At 44.0% G+C, this 20,539-nt stretch overlaps 1 protein-coding gene across 3 annotated transcripts in view; it reads left to right on the top strand.

Moving 5' to 3' along the window:
• Positions 1–243: 243 nt before the first annotated feature.
• The window catches only part of SLC16A9 (solute carrier family 16 member 9), a 61,006-nt gene continuing 40,710 nt past the window's right edge, over positions 244–20,539 (top strand). The window contains exons 1-4 of one of the 3 annotated variants that reach the window (XM_038744056.1): positions 244–445; positions 917–1,087; positions 11,677–11,785; positions 17,797–18,027. In XM_038744056.1, coding sequence (XP_038599984.1) covers positions 17,832–18,027 — 196 coding nt within the window. In that variant the 5' untranslated portion in view covers positions 244–445; positions 917–1,087; positions 11,677–11,785; positions 17,797–17,831. Of the gene's footprint in view, positions 446–916; positions 1,088–8,660; positions 8,677–11,676; positions 11,786–17,796; positions 18,028–20,539 lie in introns of those variants that run through there. The other 2 variants (XM_038744055.1, XM_038744057.1) reach the window with 2 other exon arrangements.

Below are 20,539 nucleotides of genomic sequence, written 5' to 3' on the forward strand. Positions count from 1 at the left end.
GGGCCGGGCCTGGGGCCGGGGCCGGGGGCGGAGCGCGGGGCCCGGGGGCGGAGCCGGGGCCCGGGGCCGGGGGCCGGGGGCCGGAGCCCGGGGGCCGCTCCATGTGTCCGCCTTGGGGCCGGGGCCGGGGCGCGGGGCCGCGGCGGGGGCACGGGCTCGGGGTGGCCCGGGGCCGGGGGTGCCCGACCGCATAAAGAGCGGCTCCGCCGGCCGGCCGACCGAGGCCGAGGCCAACCCCGCTGTGCCCCCGGGCCCCGGCCGGCCCGCTCCCTCCCCCTATGCCCCTTCGTGCCCTCCCGTGCCCGGCCCCGGACGCCGCCAGGTAAGGGACCGCGACCCCCGGCCGGGCGGAGGAGGAGGAGGAGGACGGGGGGCACGCTGCTTCTGCGCTTGCCGAGGGCACCAGGGACCTGAAAAACCTTCTCGTTTGGGACAGAGTGTGTGTGTAAGTGTGTGTGTCTATGACCCCCCCCCCCCATCCCCTCTCCCACCTTCCTGTTTCCCACCCCATCTCCTCCCTCCCTCTCCACTCATCCCAGTGCCACCCCTCTCTGGGTGGCACTAGGGGGGTATGTGCTGCCACCCCCCCATCTCCTCTCCCACGCCATCTCCTCCCTCCCTCTTCACTCATCCTAGTGCCACCCCCCTCTGGGTGGCAATAGGGGGGTATGTGCCATCCCCCTCCCCCCCATCTCCGCAGACCCTAATAACCCCGTATCCTGGCTCCCCCCGCCTTCCCATCTCTCTCCCAACTGTGTGCCCACCGTCTCACCTCGCCCCGATTCCTGCCCTTCCCTCCACCCCTCGCCCAGTCCCTTAGGTGCAAAGCCCAGGGCTTGGACGTGGCCCGCGGGGGTGGTCGCTGGGGAAGGGACCACCGGGCCTCTCTGAGGATGCCAGTGGCCCGACCCCATAGCCCTGCAGGGAGCCGGGCCGGGGTGGCATCCCGCCGTGGGCACCGGAGAGGGATGGCAGGCTAGAAGACCAGAAGCGCTTCGGATAAAGGAAGGACCACCTTGGAAGGGCAGTCGCCTTCAGCACCACCTGGGCCATCCAAGGCATTGGCCGTATTTGGGTGCTCATGCAGGTGTGTTCCTAACCCGCCCGAGGGTCCCTGGGCAAAGAGGGGCTCTGCTGTCCTATCTCATCTCTGTCTTTCTCCTGGGAGCCCTGGCATGAGCCCCCAGCAGGGCACAGAACACGGGGCAAGAGCTGAACCTGGAGGCTGCAGCTTTCACATAGCTGGACATGTGGTCTGCCTGGCCAGAATTGGAGCTGAGGAATCTGTACAAAGCAGATTTGCCTAAAAAAAGGTTGCTTCCCCCCCCACCTCGAAGACATTTTAGGAAAGAGGGGGCGAGAAAAATTAGATATTGACAGTTTTGTAGACTAAGTTCAGATTATTTGAGGGGGCGAGAAAAATTAGATATTGGCAGTTTTGTAAACTAAGTTCAGATTATTTTAGGGGGTGAGTGTGTTTACCAGGGGTTGTGTCTATAAGATGGCTTGGTAAATGTATGGTGAAGGAAAGCCATGTTAAAAAAAAGTTCAGATCATCTATTTGATTCAATAGATCCCTAAGGGTGATCTCAGATAATGTAGGACAAGGACAGAGACACACATTGTTAACCCATGATTTAAAGAAGTTGGCTTGGTAAATGTATGGTGAAGGAAAGCCATGTTAAAAAAAGTTCAGATCATCTGTTTGATTCAGTAGATCCCTAAGGGTGATCTCAGATAATGTAGGACAAGGACAGAGACACACATTGTTAACCCATGATTTAAAGAAGTTAGTAAAGTTTTTGTTCAGGTGGTTAGTATTGCAGATAGGCAGGTGAGCATTAGGCCAATGAAAAATTGTGACAGGTGAGTAAACCTTTTTCTGGAATCTCTGGCCCTGTTGTTCTGTGGAATGTTTGCCGGTGATGCTAACAACCATCCTGTGCCTGCAGCCTTCGAGTCTGAGAGGTGGAGGAAGGGGTGAATCTAAGTGAGGGATTGTGGGTTTGAGGTGTTAAATGCTGTGAGTTTGGGGAGTGAGCGGCTTTGCGAAAAGTGACTGGAGGAAGAGGTTTATAATGTTTCTGTCTACTGGACTTGGGGGACATCAAAAACAGTGTAACAGTTGGCGGGAGAACTGCTTAGGTGGGTGGGAGGGGATAGGTATAAGAAAAGATGTGTGGGATGACATTTTAAAGTATATATTTTTGGAAGGCTAGATAATTTTTTTGGCAGGCTAGTAGGTCTTGAAAAATCTGTATGATTACATAATTCTTCAGTTGCTCTCCCAGTTTCTCAAAGAAAACCTTTTGCTAATCTTTAACAAATGGCAGATAAGACAATGTACAACACAGTAGAGTATTATAGTAGAGAGAGTGGGAGAATATTTACTACCCATTCTAAAGTCCACTGCCCTATGTAATATTTTCTTTTTGTCTCTCCCCAAATTTGAGGTACGAATTGGAAATGTCACACTTACGTTGGAAGCTTTCCTCACCACTTCTTCCATCTCAATTCTTTGCCATCATTGTTTGAGAGTCTTGAGCCTTCATTTGTTCCCTCCTTCCTACCCTGTTCCTAAAATGAAGAATTAGAGCTCTACTCGGTCATTGCACATTGTTGTTCTTTCTAATAGAAAGAGTTCCTGGGGAGAAGAAGAATGATGACTAAAAGAGTAAAGGCAAGGGTATAAAATTGAGGGAGAAAACTAACACCATTTTACATTTGCATTTTATTTCCCATTTATTGGTTCTCAGACCTCTGAGGGTGTACATAGTTTAAGACAAGGGCCTTGCCTTCAGGTTAGACTGACAGCAAATAGATGAAATGCTAAAATGCATACCTGTTTAAATATGAAAACACGTTTTTGAAAAGCAGGTGGGAAAATAAGCAATCAAATGACATTTTCAGATGCAATTGTGATATTAAACTTAACCTGAATTCTTTGTTTCTTATTCTTTTATGGATCTGTCACCTCAGATCTTGAAATTGAAACCAATGAACTCTAAATTATAATACCTTATAAGTTCAATTGAAATTGATTCATAGAATAAATAACGATCGGAAATGCGATGTGTGTGCAAGGATATGAAAATAAATTGTATTTCTCATGCAGAGTAGTTTTCCTAAATCTAAAATACAGTGAGTTTAATTGTCATTCTAAGTAAACCGCACACAATAGGGCATATGATTTGCCTTCAGATTGGACCGATAGCAAACAGGTGAAATGGTAAAATAAATTTCATGGTTAAGTATTAAAGCAAATAAGTGCAAGCTGGGAAAATAAGCAATTGAATGGCATTTTCAGATAAATTGCAATCAATTTAAGTAGATTTGTTTATATTTTATGGTCTATAATCTTGACTTTGAAATTGAACATATTAAACTGTAAGTGATAATATCTTATGTAAAGTTCAATGGAAATTGGTAGAATGAATGTGTCTATTGAATGGCATAAAAAGAAATTAGATTCCTTGGGGATAGTAGCTGTTTTCCTAAATTAAAGCCAAATGAGTTTAATTAAGTCACTTTGAAATACAAAAAGATGCACTCTGGTTTGAAAGTAGAGTTTTATTGTGGTGCTTTGCAGATTCTGAAAGTATATTTCTTTAAAGCTCAATAAAATTGGAAAATATTCTCTTAGAAATGTATTTTGAAAAGTTCTTCTACAGTATTTGACTGTGAATCCAAAGACTCCAAATTAGTCACTAAATATAACTTTCATTCATTCATTCATTCAATCGTATTTATTGAGCACTTACTGTGTGCAGAGCACTGTACTAAGTGCTTGGGAAGTACAAGTTGGCAACATATAGAGACAGTCCCTACCCAACAGTGGGCTCACATTCTAGAAGGGGGAGACAGAGAACTAAACAAAACATATTAACAAAATCAAATAAATAGAATAAATGTGTACAAATAAAATAAATAAATAAATAGAGTAATAAATACGTACAAACATATATACACATATACAGGTGCTGTGGGAGGGGAAGGAGGTAAGGTGGGGGGATGGAGAGGAAGGAGAGGGCTCAGTCTGGGAAGGCCTCCTAGAGGAGGTGAGCTCTCAGTAGGACTTTGAAGGGAGGAAGAGAGCTAGCTTGGTGGATGTGAGGAGGAAGGGCATTCCAGGCCAGGGGGAACTGATAACAGATAATCTGTAGTGATAACTGAATAAAGAATAATTTTATTCCCTGTGGAAAAATGCCATTTTAAGTAAATGTTTTGATCATACTCAGTTCGGCCAAAACTAATGGTTTCAATACATGTTTGGGGTAGGACAAGATGGCAGAATTGGAACGTGTTCTTCCAATCCCAAACTGTATGATAACCAGACAGACACATTTCAGAAGAAGAAATATTGCCTGTCTGGATGCAGGATTGAACATTCATTCATTCAATCGTATTTATTGAGTGCTTACTGTGTGCAGAGCACTGTACTAAGCGCTTGGGAAGTACAAGTTGGGAACATATAGAGACGGTCCCTACCCAACAGCGGGCTCACAGTCTAGAAGGGGAGACAGAGAACAAAACAAAAAAACAAAACATATTAACAAAATAAAATAAATAGAATAAATATGTACAAATAAAATAGAGTAATCAATCAATCAATCAATCGTATTTATTGAGATGATGAAATGCTTAGTCCAGTGCCCTGCCCACAATAAGTGCAGACTGGAAAAGGAGTTGTGTGGGGTTGGGGGTGGCGGAGGCGGGGCGTAAACGGTTGGCAACCAAAGGGAACATGATATGAGAACAATACAATGGGGATTTTCCTTAATGTTGGGTTCTGCAAGATTGCACCCCCTGTATACTGGGAGGACTTGTTATTATAACTATTATGATATTTGATAAGTTTGCTATGTGTGCAGCATAATTATAAGTGCCAGAATAGATACAAGTTAATCAGGTTGGGCAGAGTCCCTATCCCAAATCTAAGTAGGAGGGAGAACACATTCATTCATTCAGTTGTATTTATTGAGCGCTTACTGCATGCAGACCACTGTACTAAGCGTTTGGGAAGTGCAAGTCAGCGACATATAGAGATGGTCCCTACCCAACAACGGGCTCACAGTCTAGAAGGGGGAGACAGACAACAAAACAAAACATGTAGACAGGCGTCAAAATCGTCAGAATAAATAGAATTATAGCTATATGCACATCATTAACAAAATAAATAGAATAGTAAATATGTACAAGTAAAATAAATAGAATAATAAATGTGTACAAATATATACACGTGCTGTGGGGAGGGGAAGGAGGAGAGGAAAAAGGGGGCTCAGTCTGGGAAGGTCTCCTGGAGGAGGTGAGCTCTCAGTAGTGCTTTGAAGGGAGGAAGAGAACTAGCTTGGCGGATGTGTGGAGGGAAGGCATTCCAGGCCAGGGGAAGGACGTGGGCCCGGGGTCGACGGTGGGACAGGTGAGAATGAGGCACAGAGAGGAGGTTAGCGGCAGAGGAGCGGAGGGTGCGGGCTGGGCTGTAGAAGGAGAGAAGGGAGGTGAGGTAGGAAAGGGCGAGGCAATGGAGAGCCTTGAAGCCGAGAGTGAGGGGTTTTTATTGAATCCCCATTTTACAGATGAGAAAACTGAGGAAGAGAGAAAGTTACATGACTTGTCCAAGGTCACACAGCAGGCAGATAGAGGAATTGGGTTTAGAATCCAGGTCCTCTGAATCCTAGGCCTGGTCTCTTTCCACTAGGTCATATTGCTTCCAAATGGGTATATATGTAGAACCAAAGGGTCATACCTTTACTGGTGAAATTGTATAGTATCATTGTGGTTTTCAGTTAGGAGGGAAAGTGTGTCTCCACTTTTGTAGATGCCATGGGATTGGACTTCCCTATCCACCCCTCCCCAAACCTGAATCTTTTAAATTGTTTTTCTGGGCTTAGAAAAGGCTTTTCTTTTGCCTCTTACACCTGGCATTTTAGCTGGTAGTGGTGATGGATTCTCAGGGAACAGCCAGATTAGCAAAAGCATTAGCATTTAAGGAAGGAAGTTAAAGGAGTGTTTTTTTCCTTCTTCGTGTCTTCCCAGTTCATTTATATTATTATCTGTCTCCCCCTCTAGACAGTAAGCACATTGCGGGCAGGGAACATGTCTATCAACTCTGTTATTTTGTACTTTTCCAAGCACTTAATGCAGTGCTGTGCACACGGTAAGCACCCAATAAATACGATTGATTTTTTTTTTAAGGGAAGAATTGGGTACAGTGACCAGTTGGAAAGGAAATGTCATTCGAGAGTAGCTACTTATTCCCAGATTTTTCCTGGGGAAGAAATTTCCCTTTGCACCTGACTAAATTTTCCCTTCCCCTTTCTCATTTTCATATAGTCTTGCCATCATACCATAGCTAAAATGAATAGTGAACCCTGCTATTAAGCTATGTTTCTATGTGTGAACCATCTAGGACAAGCTTGTATTTCAGGTAGATTAACGTAGTTTGGGATGTGTCTGCAACTAAGAACTTAGATGTCCTTTGCAAACAAATCAATTTAAATAAACCTGGAGTGCGCAACATTAGCGTAATGGCAAAATCTGTCCTGCCAAATTCTTGGCACAAAAGGCTAAACTTATATAAACATGACTCCGGTTCTCTTGAGGACAGTTGAGGATTTGGCTTTTGCTTTTACTGAAGAGTCTTTTCGGGGAAGAAGAGCTTTTTAAGTCACTGTATTTTTATGGTACCATTTGGTGGATCTGACCGCTCAGGATATGGGCTTCATCAAAAGCCAAGCTGATGTCTTAAAAACAAGTATGTCTGATTCACTTTGGCCCAAAGACTGAGAATGGAAATGGCACTAGGAAGGAAACATCTGAGTAAATAGAAAAATGAATAATATTCTAAGCCAATGGCACATTTTATTGTAACTGTGTTGATTGCTAGCAAAAGGGAACTTGATGAGTGGTCCTCATACTGGCAGTGTAGTGTTACTCTTTCTAATGACTATAATAAGTCCATGAATTGAAGTGACAGCCGAACCTTCCCTACCATAAACCCGGAACGATATGACCATCTCTGTTGCCATGTTGTCTGAAATCAGGAAATTAAGCAGATTTTCCCTTTTTCATTGCGAGGCCTGTATGACAAAGAAACGTCACTTGTACAAGTGTGACTATGTATAATCCATTAGTGGGTTCAGTCGTGCTCCGGTTCTTGATTAAAATAATCATATGTCAATGCATTCTTTATGTTTATGATTAGTTATAATCAGAACATTTTTCAGTAAGCAGTGAATCTGTTTTGCAAATGGTGTTATAGATCCCCTGTGGCTAATAATAATACTGATAACAACCCCACTGCCTCTTCTAGTTATCACCCTATCTTCCTCCTACCCTTCCTTTCCAAACTCCTAGAATGAGTCAGCTACACGTGCTGCCTCGAATTCCTCATCACCAGCTCTCACCTGGATCCCCTCCAATCTGGTTTCCGTCCCCTACACTCCACCGAAACTCCCTTGGTGAACTCATTTGCTCCCACGGCTTCAACTGTCATTTCAATGCTGATGACACCCAAATCTACATCTCCACCCCTGTTCCCTCTCCCTTCCTCCAGGCTCATATCTCCTCCTACCTTCAGGACCTCTCCATCTGGATGTCTGCCACCATCCACAACTCAACATGTCCAAGACTAAGTTCCTTATCTTCCCTTCAGGACCTCCCCATCTGGATGTCTGCCACCATCCACAACTCAACATGTCCAAAACTGAGTTCCTTATCTTCCCTCCCAAACCCTGTCCTCTCCCTGACTGTAGACGGCACTACCATCCTTCCCGTCTCACAAGCCCACAACCTAGGTGTCATCTTTGACTCCTCTCTGTCATTCACTCCACTCATCCAATCTGTCACCAAAACCTTCCGGTCTCACCTCCACAACATCGCCAAGATCCGCCCTTTCCTCTCCATCCAAACCGCTACTTTGCTCTTTCAATCTTTAATCCTATCCTAACTGGATTACTGCATCGGCCTCCTTTCTGATCTCCCATCCTCCTGTCTCTCCCTGCTTCAGTCTATACTTCACTCTGCTGCCCGGATTATCTCTGTACAGAAACACTCTGGGCATGTCACTCCCCTCCTCGAAAATCTCCAGTGGTTTTCTATCAACCTTCGAATCAAGCAAAAACTCCTCACTCTCGACTTTAAAGCTCTCCATCACCTCACCGCCTCCTATCTCACCTCCCTTCTCTCCTTCTGCAGCCCAGCTCTTACACTCCACTCCTCTGCTGCTAACCTCCTCATTGTGCCTCATTCTCGCCTGTCCCGCCATCGACCCCTGGCCCTCATCCTACCTCTGGCCTGGAATGCCTTCCCTCCACACATTTGCCAAAGTAGCTCTTCCTTCCTTCAAAGCCCTACTGAGAGCTCACCTCCTCCAGGAGGCCTTCCCAGACTGAGCCTTTTTCCTCTCCTCCTCCCCTCCCCATCCCTTCCCCACCCTCCCCTCCTCACAGCACTTGTGTATATTTGTACATATTTATTACTGTATTTTATTAATGATGTATATATAGCTATACTTCTATTTATTCTGTTGGTATTGACACCTGTCTACTTTGTTTTTGGTTTTTTTTTTTTTGTCTGTCTCCCCCTTCTAGGCTGTGAGCCTGTTGTTGGGTAGGGACCATCTTTATATGTTGCCGATTTGTACTTCCCAAGCACAAATACAGTGCTCTGCAAACAGTAAGCACTCAATAAATATGATTGAATGAATGAATAATAATACTTGAGGTATTTGCTTAGACTTACTAAACACTGGAGTAATACAACATAATCTGGTCAAACACAGTCACTGCCCCTCCTGGGGATCATAGATTATTGGGGAAGGAGAACAGGAATTTAATCCCCATAAAGATGAGGAAACTGTAAACTCATTGTGGGCAGGGGACATGTGCTTAGAGAAGCAGCGTGGCTCAGTGGAAAGAGCACGGGCTTTGGAGTCAGAGGTCATGGGTTTGAATCCCAGCTCCACCAATTGTCAGCTGTGTGACTTTGGGCAAGTCACTTAACTTCTCTGTGCCTCAGTTACCTCATCTGTAAAATGGGGATTAAGACTGTGAGCCCCACGTGGGACAACCTGATCATCTTGTAACCTCCCCAGCATTTAGAACAGTGCTTTGCACATAGTAAGCTCTTTATAAATGCCATTATTATTATTATTATTATTATTATTACTAGCTCTGTTATACTGCATTTTCCCTGGTGCTTACTACAGTGCTCTGCGATCAATATGATTGATTGAAACAGAGGCATAGAGAAGTAATAATAATAATAATTATGGTATTTGTTAAGCACTTACTATATGCCAAGCACTGTTCTAAGCACTGGGATAGATACAAGGTAATCAGATTGTCCCATGTGGGGCTCACAGTCTTAATCCCCATTTTACAGATGAGGTAACTGGGGCAGAGAGAAGTTAAGTGGTTTGCCAAAGGTCACACGGTAGACAGTGGTGGAGCTGGGATTAGAACCTACATCCTCTGACTCCCAAGCCCATGCTCTTTCCACTAAGCCACGCTGCTTCTGTAGCATGGATGGAGCTGGCACTCCTGATTATAAAGTCCCAGAGTCTCCCAGACAACAGCGGTTCTGAGGCTTTCAGTCTACCCGTATGTCCGCCTTATTCCAGATGGGGAAAGAAAAAGTCTGAGCTCCCTGCAGGAGGGTAGAGGGCCATGTTTTAACAATCTTTTTGAAATGTTATGAAAAATTATACCCTCTTAATGGGTAGTTGGCCCTGGAGGAATTATCAACTGCTTGGAATGAACTGTTTCTCATGGTCTTTACTGGTTAATATTTTACAATCGAACTCTTCGTATGGAAATTGTCTTCCCCTGTTAAAATGGTGACCTCCTTGAAGGCACCGATCCTGTTTGCAAATTGTCATTGTGTTTTTCTCCAGCAACTAAGAAAGCCATCCAGTCCACTGTATTGTCCCGAATAACTGTGAAATCAATCAAAGTTGAACTAAAATAATAGTGGACAAGGATACCAGAGTTCAGCTTTAACCTGAAAAGGCAGTGGCCAAGTCTGAAGAGGTTTTTAAAAGATGATTTTCCTCTAGAAAATTCCATTTTGGTCCCCTCCACAGGGGACAAACCTAACATTAAAGATCAGCTTCCTGTCAGTGGGGATTGTATTGTGCAGGAAGGGGCCAACAATTCTGGAGCCCATAGAGCGTCTAACTCTTATCTGGGAACTCTGGTAAATTCTTCTGAGTGACAGGAAGTCCTCTGGGCTTTTGCAATGCCCAGCTCCCTTCTCTCATCTGCTTCCATATTATGCAGACGGGTAACTCAAGTTCAAGAGGTTGTGTGGGGCAAATGCATCTGATACAATAGTATAATGGTGATTTGGGATACATCTGCCACACTTCTGCCATATGCAGTCTCAGATAGTTGAAATCAAATGTCCTTCACAATATGGAAAAAGTGAGAGCCCTCTAGGATCAGTTATTTATTAAGGAACTAAGGCATGCAATTTTAAGTTATTTATGTTTACTAGAGTGGGTTTTTAGTTAAGCAATAGTATCTTAGATACATTGTCCTGAAATGACAGTAGCGAGTCTGTTGCATTAAATCCCAACAAAGTATTAGAGGAAAAATATAGGGTGAAAAAGAGGGACAAAATATAGTTCCTCATTTCTTATAATGCTGCATTTGTCACAGAATGGTAACTGGGAAGTGCTATCATTTTGATGAATGTCCACGAAAAGCTTATTATAAATTCAAGCAGTGTGGTCTAGTGGGTAGAGCACAGGCCTGGGGATCAGAAGGACCTGGCTTCTAATCCAGCCTCTGCCACTTGCCTGCTGTGTGACCTTGGGCAAGTCACTTGATTGTTCTGTATCCCAGTTACCTCATCTGTAAATAATAATAATAATTGTTAAGTGCTTACTATGTGCCAGGCATCATACTAAGCGCTGGGGTGGATACAAGCAAATCATGTTGGACGCAGTCTCAATCCCCATTTTACAGATTAAGTAACTGAGGCCCAGAGAAATGAAGTGACTTGCCCAAGGTCATACAGCAGAGCTGGGATTAAAACCCATGACCTTCAGACTCCCAGGCCTGTGCTCTGTCCACTATGCCATGCTGCTGCCTGTAAGCCCCATGTGGGACATGATCTATATCCAAACTGATTAGCTTGTATCTACCTCAGCACTTAGTACAGTGCCTGGCATATATTAAGCACTTAACAAATACCACTTAAAAAGAAAAAAGAAAAAAAACCCAACCCAGATCCCCAAAAACCTTCTCCAAGGTGTAAGAGGATCACACTTTTTCCAAGGTAGCCACTTTTTAGATGAGGTGGCAGGGTTCTTTGAGGACTCTCTGTAATCACCTTTAAAAAATGGTGTTCTTCAGTAAATTGAAGCATTGTCAATCCATTCTTTGATTTTTTTTTTTTTTTTGGCACATGTGTGTCTAGTAAAGCCATACCGATACTGGGACAGATTCTTTCAGCACAATCCCTGAGGGCAGGGAACATGTCTTTGTAGCTCTCTATTCATATTCCCTACTTCCCCTTTGGTTTTTTAATGTTCAGATCCATTTTTAACCTTAGTACGCTTCATCCTGATCCTCCAAATACTTAGCCCAATATTTCCCAACATTGCTGTGTATCTGGACATTGGAGATCCTGATGGTGTCTGCCAATTTATATTTGTTTGCTCCTCCTCAGGTTTAATGGCGCTGGGGCTCTGTGCACTGCGGGCCACCATGAATGCTGTTGGCTCTCTGGTTGGAAATGAGGCACCTTTGAAGCTGTGTTAACTCTTTCCCATCACAAGGTAATTTGGTGCACTTGCACATCCATATACTAAGTAGTTCCCTAGGGGCCTGAAATAACCCAGGCAACTTTCAGAAATGTTACTGTAGATTTTGCCCTGGGATGATCTAATTGATCAAGTAGTTGATCTCCCAGGCTGAAAGAACCCAGGCAGTCTGCTCAGTGGAAAGAGTACGGGCTTGGGAGCCAGAGGTCATGGGTTCTAATTCCGGCTCTGCCACTTGCCAGCTGTGTGACTTTGGGCAAGTCACTTAACTTCTCTGGGCCTCAGTTACCTCATCTGTAAAATGGGGATTAAGACTGTGAGCCCCACATGGGACAACCTTATCACCTTGTATCCCCCCAGTGCTTAGAACAGTGCTTTGCACATAGTAAGCACTTAACAAAATCCATCATCATTATTATTATTATTAGAAATGCTATTGTAGTTTTTGCCCTGAGATGATATCTAATTGATCAAGTAAGTTGATCTCATAAGCATAGAGGAATGAGAACCTCCTTCTGCTCCTCTCCTGTGTACCACAAGGGAGTTGGGCTCACGCCCAGCTTCCTGCACAAAACACAAAGTCAGCATTGCTGCAGCCATGCTCCAAGCTGTGTGGCAGCCAAGAAAGGCCCTTTTTTACAAGCTGAAAATCTGGAGGTTTTAGTGTGGACCTTGGGGAGCATGGGTTAACTGGAGTGCCTCATGGCGAATTGCTACGACTACTCCCCGCTCCCCCATTTCCCTCTCTCTTCTCCATCCTTCAGCTGACCCCAAACTGGGCTGGGGGGAACCCGGGAAACAGTCAGGTCAGATATTCCTCTTCTCCATGGCCCCCTGCTGAGGAGGGGGAGGGGTCTCCTCCGGGGCATTTCCGACAGCCTACTCTCTCCGTTTGCAGTGAAAACAATCACTCACACTCAGTAAGTTCCATCTTGGATACGTTCAGCAAGCGATTTGTTAGAAGCTTTGAGAGCATACATCACTGCCTGCAGTGCTGACGTGCTGCCATCTGGCACATACTCAAATGGACCAGGCTAACAAGGCATGGGTCAGTAATGAGGTATTTAGTGCCACTGATTCTCCCAGCTCGCTCTGACACTGGGGTTAAAAAGCAGTGACTGGCAGAAATATTTCAATGATGTGAGCTCATCCTTTGAAAGTCTAATGCTGGCTTGCTTTCTGGGGGAGCAGTGCTTAGTTGGAATCACATCTCCCTCTACTATTAAACTGGATTGCTCCAGCGTAAGTTACCCTGGCTACTGCAGCAAGTCAGAACATGCTGGTTCTGATAGCCAAATGGAGTTCAAATACAGTTGCAAAATTTTAATGAAGTAGGGTATTGGAAAGCAACAAGAAACCTGCTTGAATATCTGTCAATCCAGTTCAATTTGAATAATACTGGATTTTTCATTATCTGAAGAACACAGTACTTATTCTTCTAGGGGTGGTATTAAAAATCCATAATAAAATGACAAATGCTTAATATCAGTCATTTTTACTGAACACTTACTGTGTGCAGAGCTCTGTACTAAGTGCTTGGGAGAGTAAAGTATAACAGAGTTGGTAGACACATTCCCTTCCCACAGTGAGTTTACAGTCTAGAGGGGGAGTCAAACATTAATAGAAATACATCATTTATGGAATATATAAATAACTGTTGTGGAACCGAGGGAGGGGTAAATAAAGGTTGCAAATCCATGTGCAATGGTGACACAGAAGGGAGTGGGAGAGAAGAAAATGGGCGCTTAGTCAGGGAAGGCCTCTTGGAGGAGATGTGCTTTTAGTAAGGTTTTGAAGGTTTTAAAATTTGGTGTCTCCACAATTAGCATTCCCTCATCCAGAATGAAGTAGAACTGAGCCTAATTCCATTAAAAATAAATTTATAACATCATTGAAGTAGAAGTGAAGATTGGAAAACCTAATAAATGTGGAATGGAAGCAGCGTGGCTTAATGGAAAGAGCATGGACCAAGTCTCTGAGGACCTGGGTTCTAATCCTGTCTCTGCCAGTTGCTTGCTGTGTGATGTTAGGCAAGTCACTTAACTTTTCTGTGCATCAGTTCTCTCTCCTACTTTGACTGTGAGTTCCATGCAGGACAGGGACTGTGTCCAACTTAATTAATTTGTTTTTACCCCAGCTGTTAGAACACTGTTTGACACATAGTAACCATGTAACAAATACCATTAAAAAAACCCCACTCAGCTTTCTTCTACATACAGGTTGTACTACCTACTCTGTTATACTCTCCTAAATGCTTAGTACTGTACACACAGTAAGTGCTCAGTAAATAGTACAGCACCCCCTGAGCATCTCATTGCCCATCTTTGGAAAATTCAAGAGCAGGTTTCTTTATCCACTGGCAATGTAGTTCCATAGCATTAATGTCTTGACTTGGGTGCTTTCAATTTTTCCAAATTATATGTTATCTTTTGTCCTCATGACACTCTTTTAAGGAAGAAAGAAGCATAAAGTATTGCACATGAAGTAACTGCGGCCCAGAGAGGTGTAATGGCTTAGCCAATGTCACCTACCTAGTCTTAAATAGAACCCAGGACTCCATGCCGCCTGGACCCATGCTCTTTTATTAACCCAAGCAGCCTCATCAGTCTCTGCACCCTTCTTTAACTGTAATGGTGATGATAATGACAACTGTCTCTTAATGGTATCTGACAGATCTTAGGATCCCTGTGCACAGATCTTCCAAAAACCAGTTTTGGCGGTGATGTCATGTAGTGGGTATTTATTGGTTTTCCACAGCATTATGTGGCAATTTCAATAAATCATTTGTATTTATCGAACCCCTTCTCAGGGTCGCACCTGGAGAGTTACCAGTACTCTATGAGTCTTGGCTACGGGAGGGAGAGTCAAGCAGAGGCCTACCCGTTCCATTCCTAGCTTGGGCAGTGGCTACCAAGTGGAAAACAAGTCAAAAGTCACCCATGCCGGGCAGCAGCAGCACGGGAGACAGTTGAGGGCGGAGACTCGAGTTTACTGTGCGGAAGGAAGCTATGGTAAACCACTTCCAAATTTTTACCAAGACAAGTCTATGGATACAGTACCAGAACGATTGTAGATGGAAAGCAGGGCGTTCTGGGTGAGATGTGTCCTTGTTGTTGCTATGGGTCAGAAACGACTCGACGGCATAAGGCACATGAGTTATTGCACACTTACTGTGTTCTGTTTGCAGTATTGTGTATTAAACACTTGGTTAGTATACTGTAACGGAGTTGGTAATAATAATGAGGGTAGACCTGTTCCTTGCCCACAACGAGAGTAGTAAGGAAGTTAAGAATGACAGTCCAGTGGAAACAACAGGAGAAAAGTAGAATGCCATGAAGAACTGCATTGGTGTTCTTTGTGCTTAGCATTCTACCGAGAGTATTGCTAAATCCAGACAAAATCATACTTAGAGGCTATCCCTTGAAGGAAGTTCCACTGAGCACTAAGGATAGCCAGCCCCACCCTTTTCCCCCAAATATTTATTTGGTACTGGACACCCTCCTCAAATTATGTCATAAGCTGAATTTTGAGTTTTAGGTACTAGTCCTATATAGTGATGAACAAGGATATTCATTCATTCATTCAATTACTGTATGCAGAGCACTGTACTGAGCGCTTCGAAAGTACAATTCAGCAACACAGTCCCTACCCAACAACAGGCTCACGGTCTAGAAGGGGGAGACAGACAACAAAACAAACCAGTAGACAGGCATCAATAGCATCAAAACAGATAAATAGAATTATAGATATGTACACATCATTAATAAAATAAATAGAATAATAAATATGTACAAGTATACACAATTGCTGTGGGAAGGGGGTAGAGCAGAGGGAGGGATTAGGGGAGATGGGGAGGGGAGGAGAAGCAGAGGAAAAGGGGGGCTCAGTCTGGGAAGGTCTCCTGGAGGAGGTGAGCTCTCAGTAGGGCTTTGGAAAGGGGAGGAGAGCTAGTTTGGCGGATGCTAGGAGGGAGGGCATTTCAGGCCAGAGGTAGGATGTGGGCCAGGGGTTGGCGGCGGGACAAATGAGAACGAGGCACAGTGAGGAGATTAGTTGCAGAGGAGCGGAGTGTTAAGGCTGGGATGTAGAAGGAGAGAAGGGAGGTGAGGTAGGAGGTGACGAGGTGATGGAGAGCTTTGAAGCCAATAGTGAGGAGTTTTTGCTTCATGAAATGAAATGAAGAGACCATGCAAGGAAGAGAGAAGACTGCACATTCCTGACCTCAGATTTCACATTGCTTGAGGGCAGAGGGCCACATCTTTTCTGCATTCTATAGCTTCCTGCTGGCCCTGGTACTGTGCTATGCATTCAGTACACAATAAATGAGGGTATGCTGAGACAAATGTGACTTCAAAGTTTTGCTGAAAGCTTAAATGAAGTTTCGCAAAGTGCCTCTCTCACTTCTGGGAAGAATTGCAAGACTGGTCCAAAAAGAGCCTGGAGATGGTGATTTGAGATATGATTAGGTAGAGAACTGAAGGAGAGGAGATTCTAACCATGCAGAATCATAGTAATGGTATTTTTTGAGTGCCCACTGAGTGTAATGCATTGTCGGAAGCTCAAAGAGACAGCACAGCAGAAACCGAAGACACATTGCCTGTCCAGATACAGTTTATACTCTTAATGAGGAGTTTTCATTCTAGTAAACAGGTATAATAATAATGATGGTATTTGCTAAGCACTTACTATGCGCAAAGCACTGTTCTAAGTGCTGTGGGGTATACAAGGTCATCAGTTTGTCCCACGTGGCTGTAAGTAGTAGAGGAAGAGAATCAGGAGCTAAGTTTGGCCTAGTGGCTAGAGCATGGGCCTGGGAGCCAGAAGGATCTGAGTTCTAATCCCAGCTCCACCACTTGTCTCCTGTGTGACCTTAGGTAAGTCACTTCTCTGTGCCTCAGTTCCCTCATCTGTGTAATGGGGACTGAGATGTTGAGCCCCAAGTGGGGCAGGGACTATGTTCAACCCAATTTCCTTCTATCCACCCCAGCGCTCAGTACAATGTTTGGTACATAGTAAATGCTTAACAAATACTACAATTACTATTATTATGGTCTGCATATTAGGAAGTGCTTGACATAGAAATTACTGGAGGATTGAGTCAAAATCAGGCTCCATGTTAGTAGAAAGCACAAAGGACAGCATGAGCATTTCAACAATGCTCCGGAAGATAGCATTTATACAGCAAGACAATGGTAATCTGGAAGTTGTTCTTCCTGTTAGCGAACTCTTTACAAAATCTAACTTTGCTAGACAGGCCTGATCACTGTTGGAGCCTTGCCCAAATGTTTACTGGGAGAGGAATTACCCCTGACCCCACCTTCCAACCAGAAAAGTCATTTGTCTTCATTGTCCAGGAGAATTCAGTGAGTGGTGAAATGCTGCCTACTTAGAGCAAGAAACCGATCCTTAGGACACTATCAGGTCAATTCAGCATTTTGGTGAGATGCCCTGGTATTTGGATATATTTCCTGAAATGCTATAAACTGGATTCCCATTTTAAAAATAATTGGCATTCTTTAATAAAATATTTTTCATCCTTGTATTTCCATTTCTGTAAACTGACACTGTGCCTTATTTAAGAGGGAGCTCTAAAGGACCTCGGATTGTTAATTGGAGATCAGTCTTTTATTTCTATTGTGCAGATCATAATAGAGTGGGTAGGCAATATATTTTGAAAATTTGTACTGAGGGCTATATTTGGTTACATCAGAAAGATTCTGAAACAGGGGCTTAGTATACTTAAGCAATCCTATACTTTTATGTACATCTCTCAGGCTTAGTTATTTTAAGTACCAAAAGCTGCAATTCATTATTTGTGTTGTTAGACTAAGGTCATTGTGGGCAAGGAACATGTCTACCAATGCTGTTATATTGCACTTAATATAGTGCCTTGCATGTAGGAAGTGCTTAATAAATACAATTGATTGATCGATTTCCATCTGTTCCTCTACACTATTCTAAGGCCAGTGTATTGCTTGCTGACATTCTAACCTTATTTTATTCTCGTGGGGTTTGTTTCTCCATAGGATCTGCAGTACGCACCTCCTGATTTCACCAGAAAATGGAACTTAAAAAGTCACCTGATGGCGGATGGGGCTGGGTGATTGTCCTTGTGTCCTTCTTCACTCAGTTTTTGTGTTACGGGTCCCCATTGGCAGTTGGCGTCTTATACGTAGAGTGGCTGGATGCTTTTGGGGAAGGAAAGGGGAAAACAGCCTGGGTTGGATCTCTCGCAAGTGGAGTCGGATTGCTTGCAAGTAAGTAGACAAAAGATGGATTGTGACAAACTAATTGTGTCTTTTGCATCTTTCATTATAACTGATGTGCTAGCACATTCAAAATAGGCCTCTTATGCATTCATTTTGTGTAAAATGTGAATTCCTATGTGAATATCATCCATCCCATTGGTCTCTCAAGCATTCTACCGCCACTGCCATAGACCAGTGATCTACCCCAGAGATGGCTTTTGGAGATGTTCTTGATGTTAAAAAAAAAAGATTGTCTTTTTTAATTGGAAAAGATTTCAGCTACTTTTGAAGTTGAATTGTATCTCCAGGGCAGTTCAACAAAATAATTTTAGGTGCTGATTTGGAATTACAATTTATTTTTATTATTTACTTTTGAATTATTAGTTAAGGGTACACTAGATATGCATCTGCAAATGTAGTTCTCCAAAGCATGTCCTTCCTGGACACTAAAGAAGACTTTGTTTTCAGGACTTCCAACTAATGCTTAACTTCTGTTCATGAAAAACAAATTTTAAATTGCACCATTGGATTCTCTGGGCATGTGTGATAAGAGGTTATTTAGCTATAGCTAAGTAGATGAAAATGATTCTTCTAGAAGAACAGGAAAAAGGATATATACTGGAATGGTTATCTTTAGAAAAAACAAAGATACCAACTGTTTACAGAGCTGGGAAGAGTTCATGTTGGGCTATGACAGAGGCTTAGGATCAGATGATTCCAAAACGAGTTACCTCATGTCAAGAGGCAGTTGGCTACTGGGACAGGAAGCCACTGTTACTTTTTCAGGATTGGCAAAGTGACTACATTAAGTTCCTGTTTCTGCTCTTGCTGTGTGAGCTGAAAGGGCAGAGGGATGGGCCCATTCCTTACTTCCCTGAAACTCCAAATCCCCTTTTGTCCTGTCCGTTCAAATCAGAGTTGGGAGCCATGGTGGGGGTGGCAGATGGGTAGGAACAGGATTGACCAGGTTCAATGTCCCCCTTCCCTGCTACTGCTGCATCCACATACCAGATCTCCCCTTGAGCCTCTTTCCTTCATCTCCTAGCTAGAAGCAAGGGAATGGATTTCCCTCACTTTAATTTATTTTAGTGTCCGTCTCCCCTGCTAGTTGGTAAATTCCTTGAGGGCAGGGATTGTGTCTACCGAATCTATTTTATTGTACTCGCCTGAGCTCTTATGACATTGCTTTGCACACAGTGAGTGCTCAATAAATTCCCAACTTGCTGGGAACAGCATGGTATTTGGGGTCTGGAAGTGTTGATGTTGCCAGGAGGGAAGAGTTCCGTCTCTTCTCCCTTTAGCTCGGCCACTTCTAGACCATACCCTTCCCATCTTGCACAGGTGGAGAAAGAGAACATGTCCAGCTTCACAAGGCTTGCGAGGAGGAAATTTGCATTTCGTTCTCTTCCCTCCCTATGTCTTGGGACTGTCATGCTGTTAGTCCTCAGTGGCCCAAGGGTGGTATTTGTTAAGTGCTTACCATGTGCCAGGCACTGTTCTAAGGACTGAGGTAGATACAATCATACTGGGTTGGACACAGTCCCAGTCCCACATAGGGCTCACAGTCTTAATCCCCATTTTACAGATGAGGTAACTGAGGCACAGAGAAGTGCATTAACCTGCCCAAGGTCAGGTGAAGGAGGGAAGATATTTCAGGTTTCTTCGATGGAAGCCCAGCTGGGCATAGTATGGTGTGGGGATTTATCAAGGAAGTCCAGGCTTTCCCAGGCTCCTTAGCTCCTGTTTTGCTTCATGCCCCCGTTCTCTCTGTGGGCAGGGAATGTGTCTGTTTATTGCTAGATTTCACTATCCCAAGTGCTTAGTACAGTGCTCTGCACACAGTCAGTGCTCAATAAATATGAACGAATGAATTTCCGACTGAAGCAGTGTGTCGTAGTGGAAAGAACATAGGCCTGGGAATCAATAGATCTGGGTTCTAATCCTGGCTCTGCCACTTGCCTGCTGGGTAAACTTGGGCAAGTCACAATTTCTTGTTGCCTTAGTTAACTCGTTTGTCAAATAATAAGTTCTTCTTTTTCTGACTTAGATTTGTGAGCCCCATATGGTGCAGGGCCTGCGTCCAACCCCAATGCTTAGACAGTGCCTGGCACATAATAACTGCTTAACAAATACCATAAAACCAAACCAAACAAAAAAACCTGCCCAGAGTAGGAGTGGGGCTGGGTTCTTAGGAGACAGGAGCAGTGGAGCTCACCAGTCAGTCACCTTCTTAATAATAATAATACTACTAATAATGATATTTGTTAAGCACTATGTGCCAGGCACTGTACTAAAAATTGCCTATGATCGACATATCATGACTAGACTGTTATGTCAGCCTTCTCAATGCTGTCTCTGCCTCCAGCCTCTCTCCTCTCCACTTGGAACTGTACTGTGCTGTCCAGATGTCTGTGCCTCAGTTACCTCATCTGTAAAATGGGGATTAAGACTGTGAGCCCCCGTGGGACAACCTGATCACCTTGTAATCTCCCCAGCACTTAGAGCAGTGTTTTGCACATAG

Source organism: Tachyglossus aculeatus, chromosome 3, assembly GCF_015852505.1.
Source record: "Tachyglossus aculeatus isolate mTacAcu1 chromosome 3, mTacAcu1.pri, whole genome shotgun sequence".
Classification (NCBI taxonomy): domain Eukaryota; kingdom Metazoa; phylum Chordata; class Mammalia; order Monotremata; family Tachyglossidae; genus Tachyglossus; species Tachyglossus aculeatus.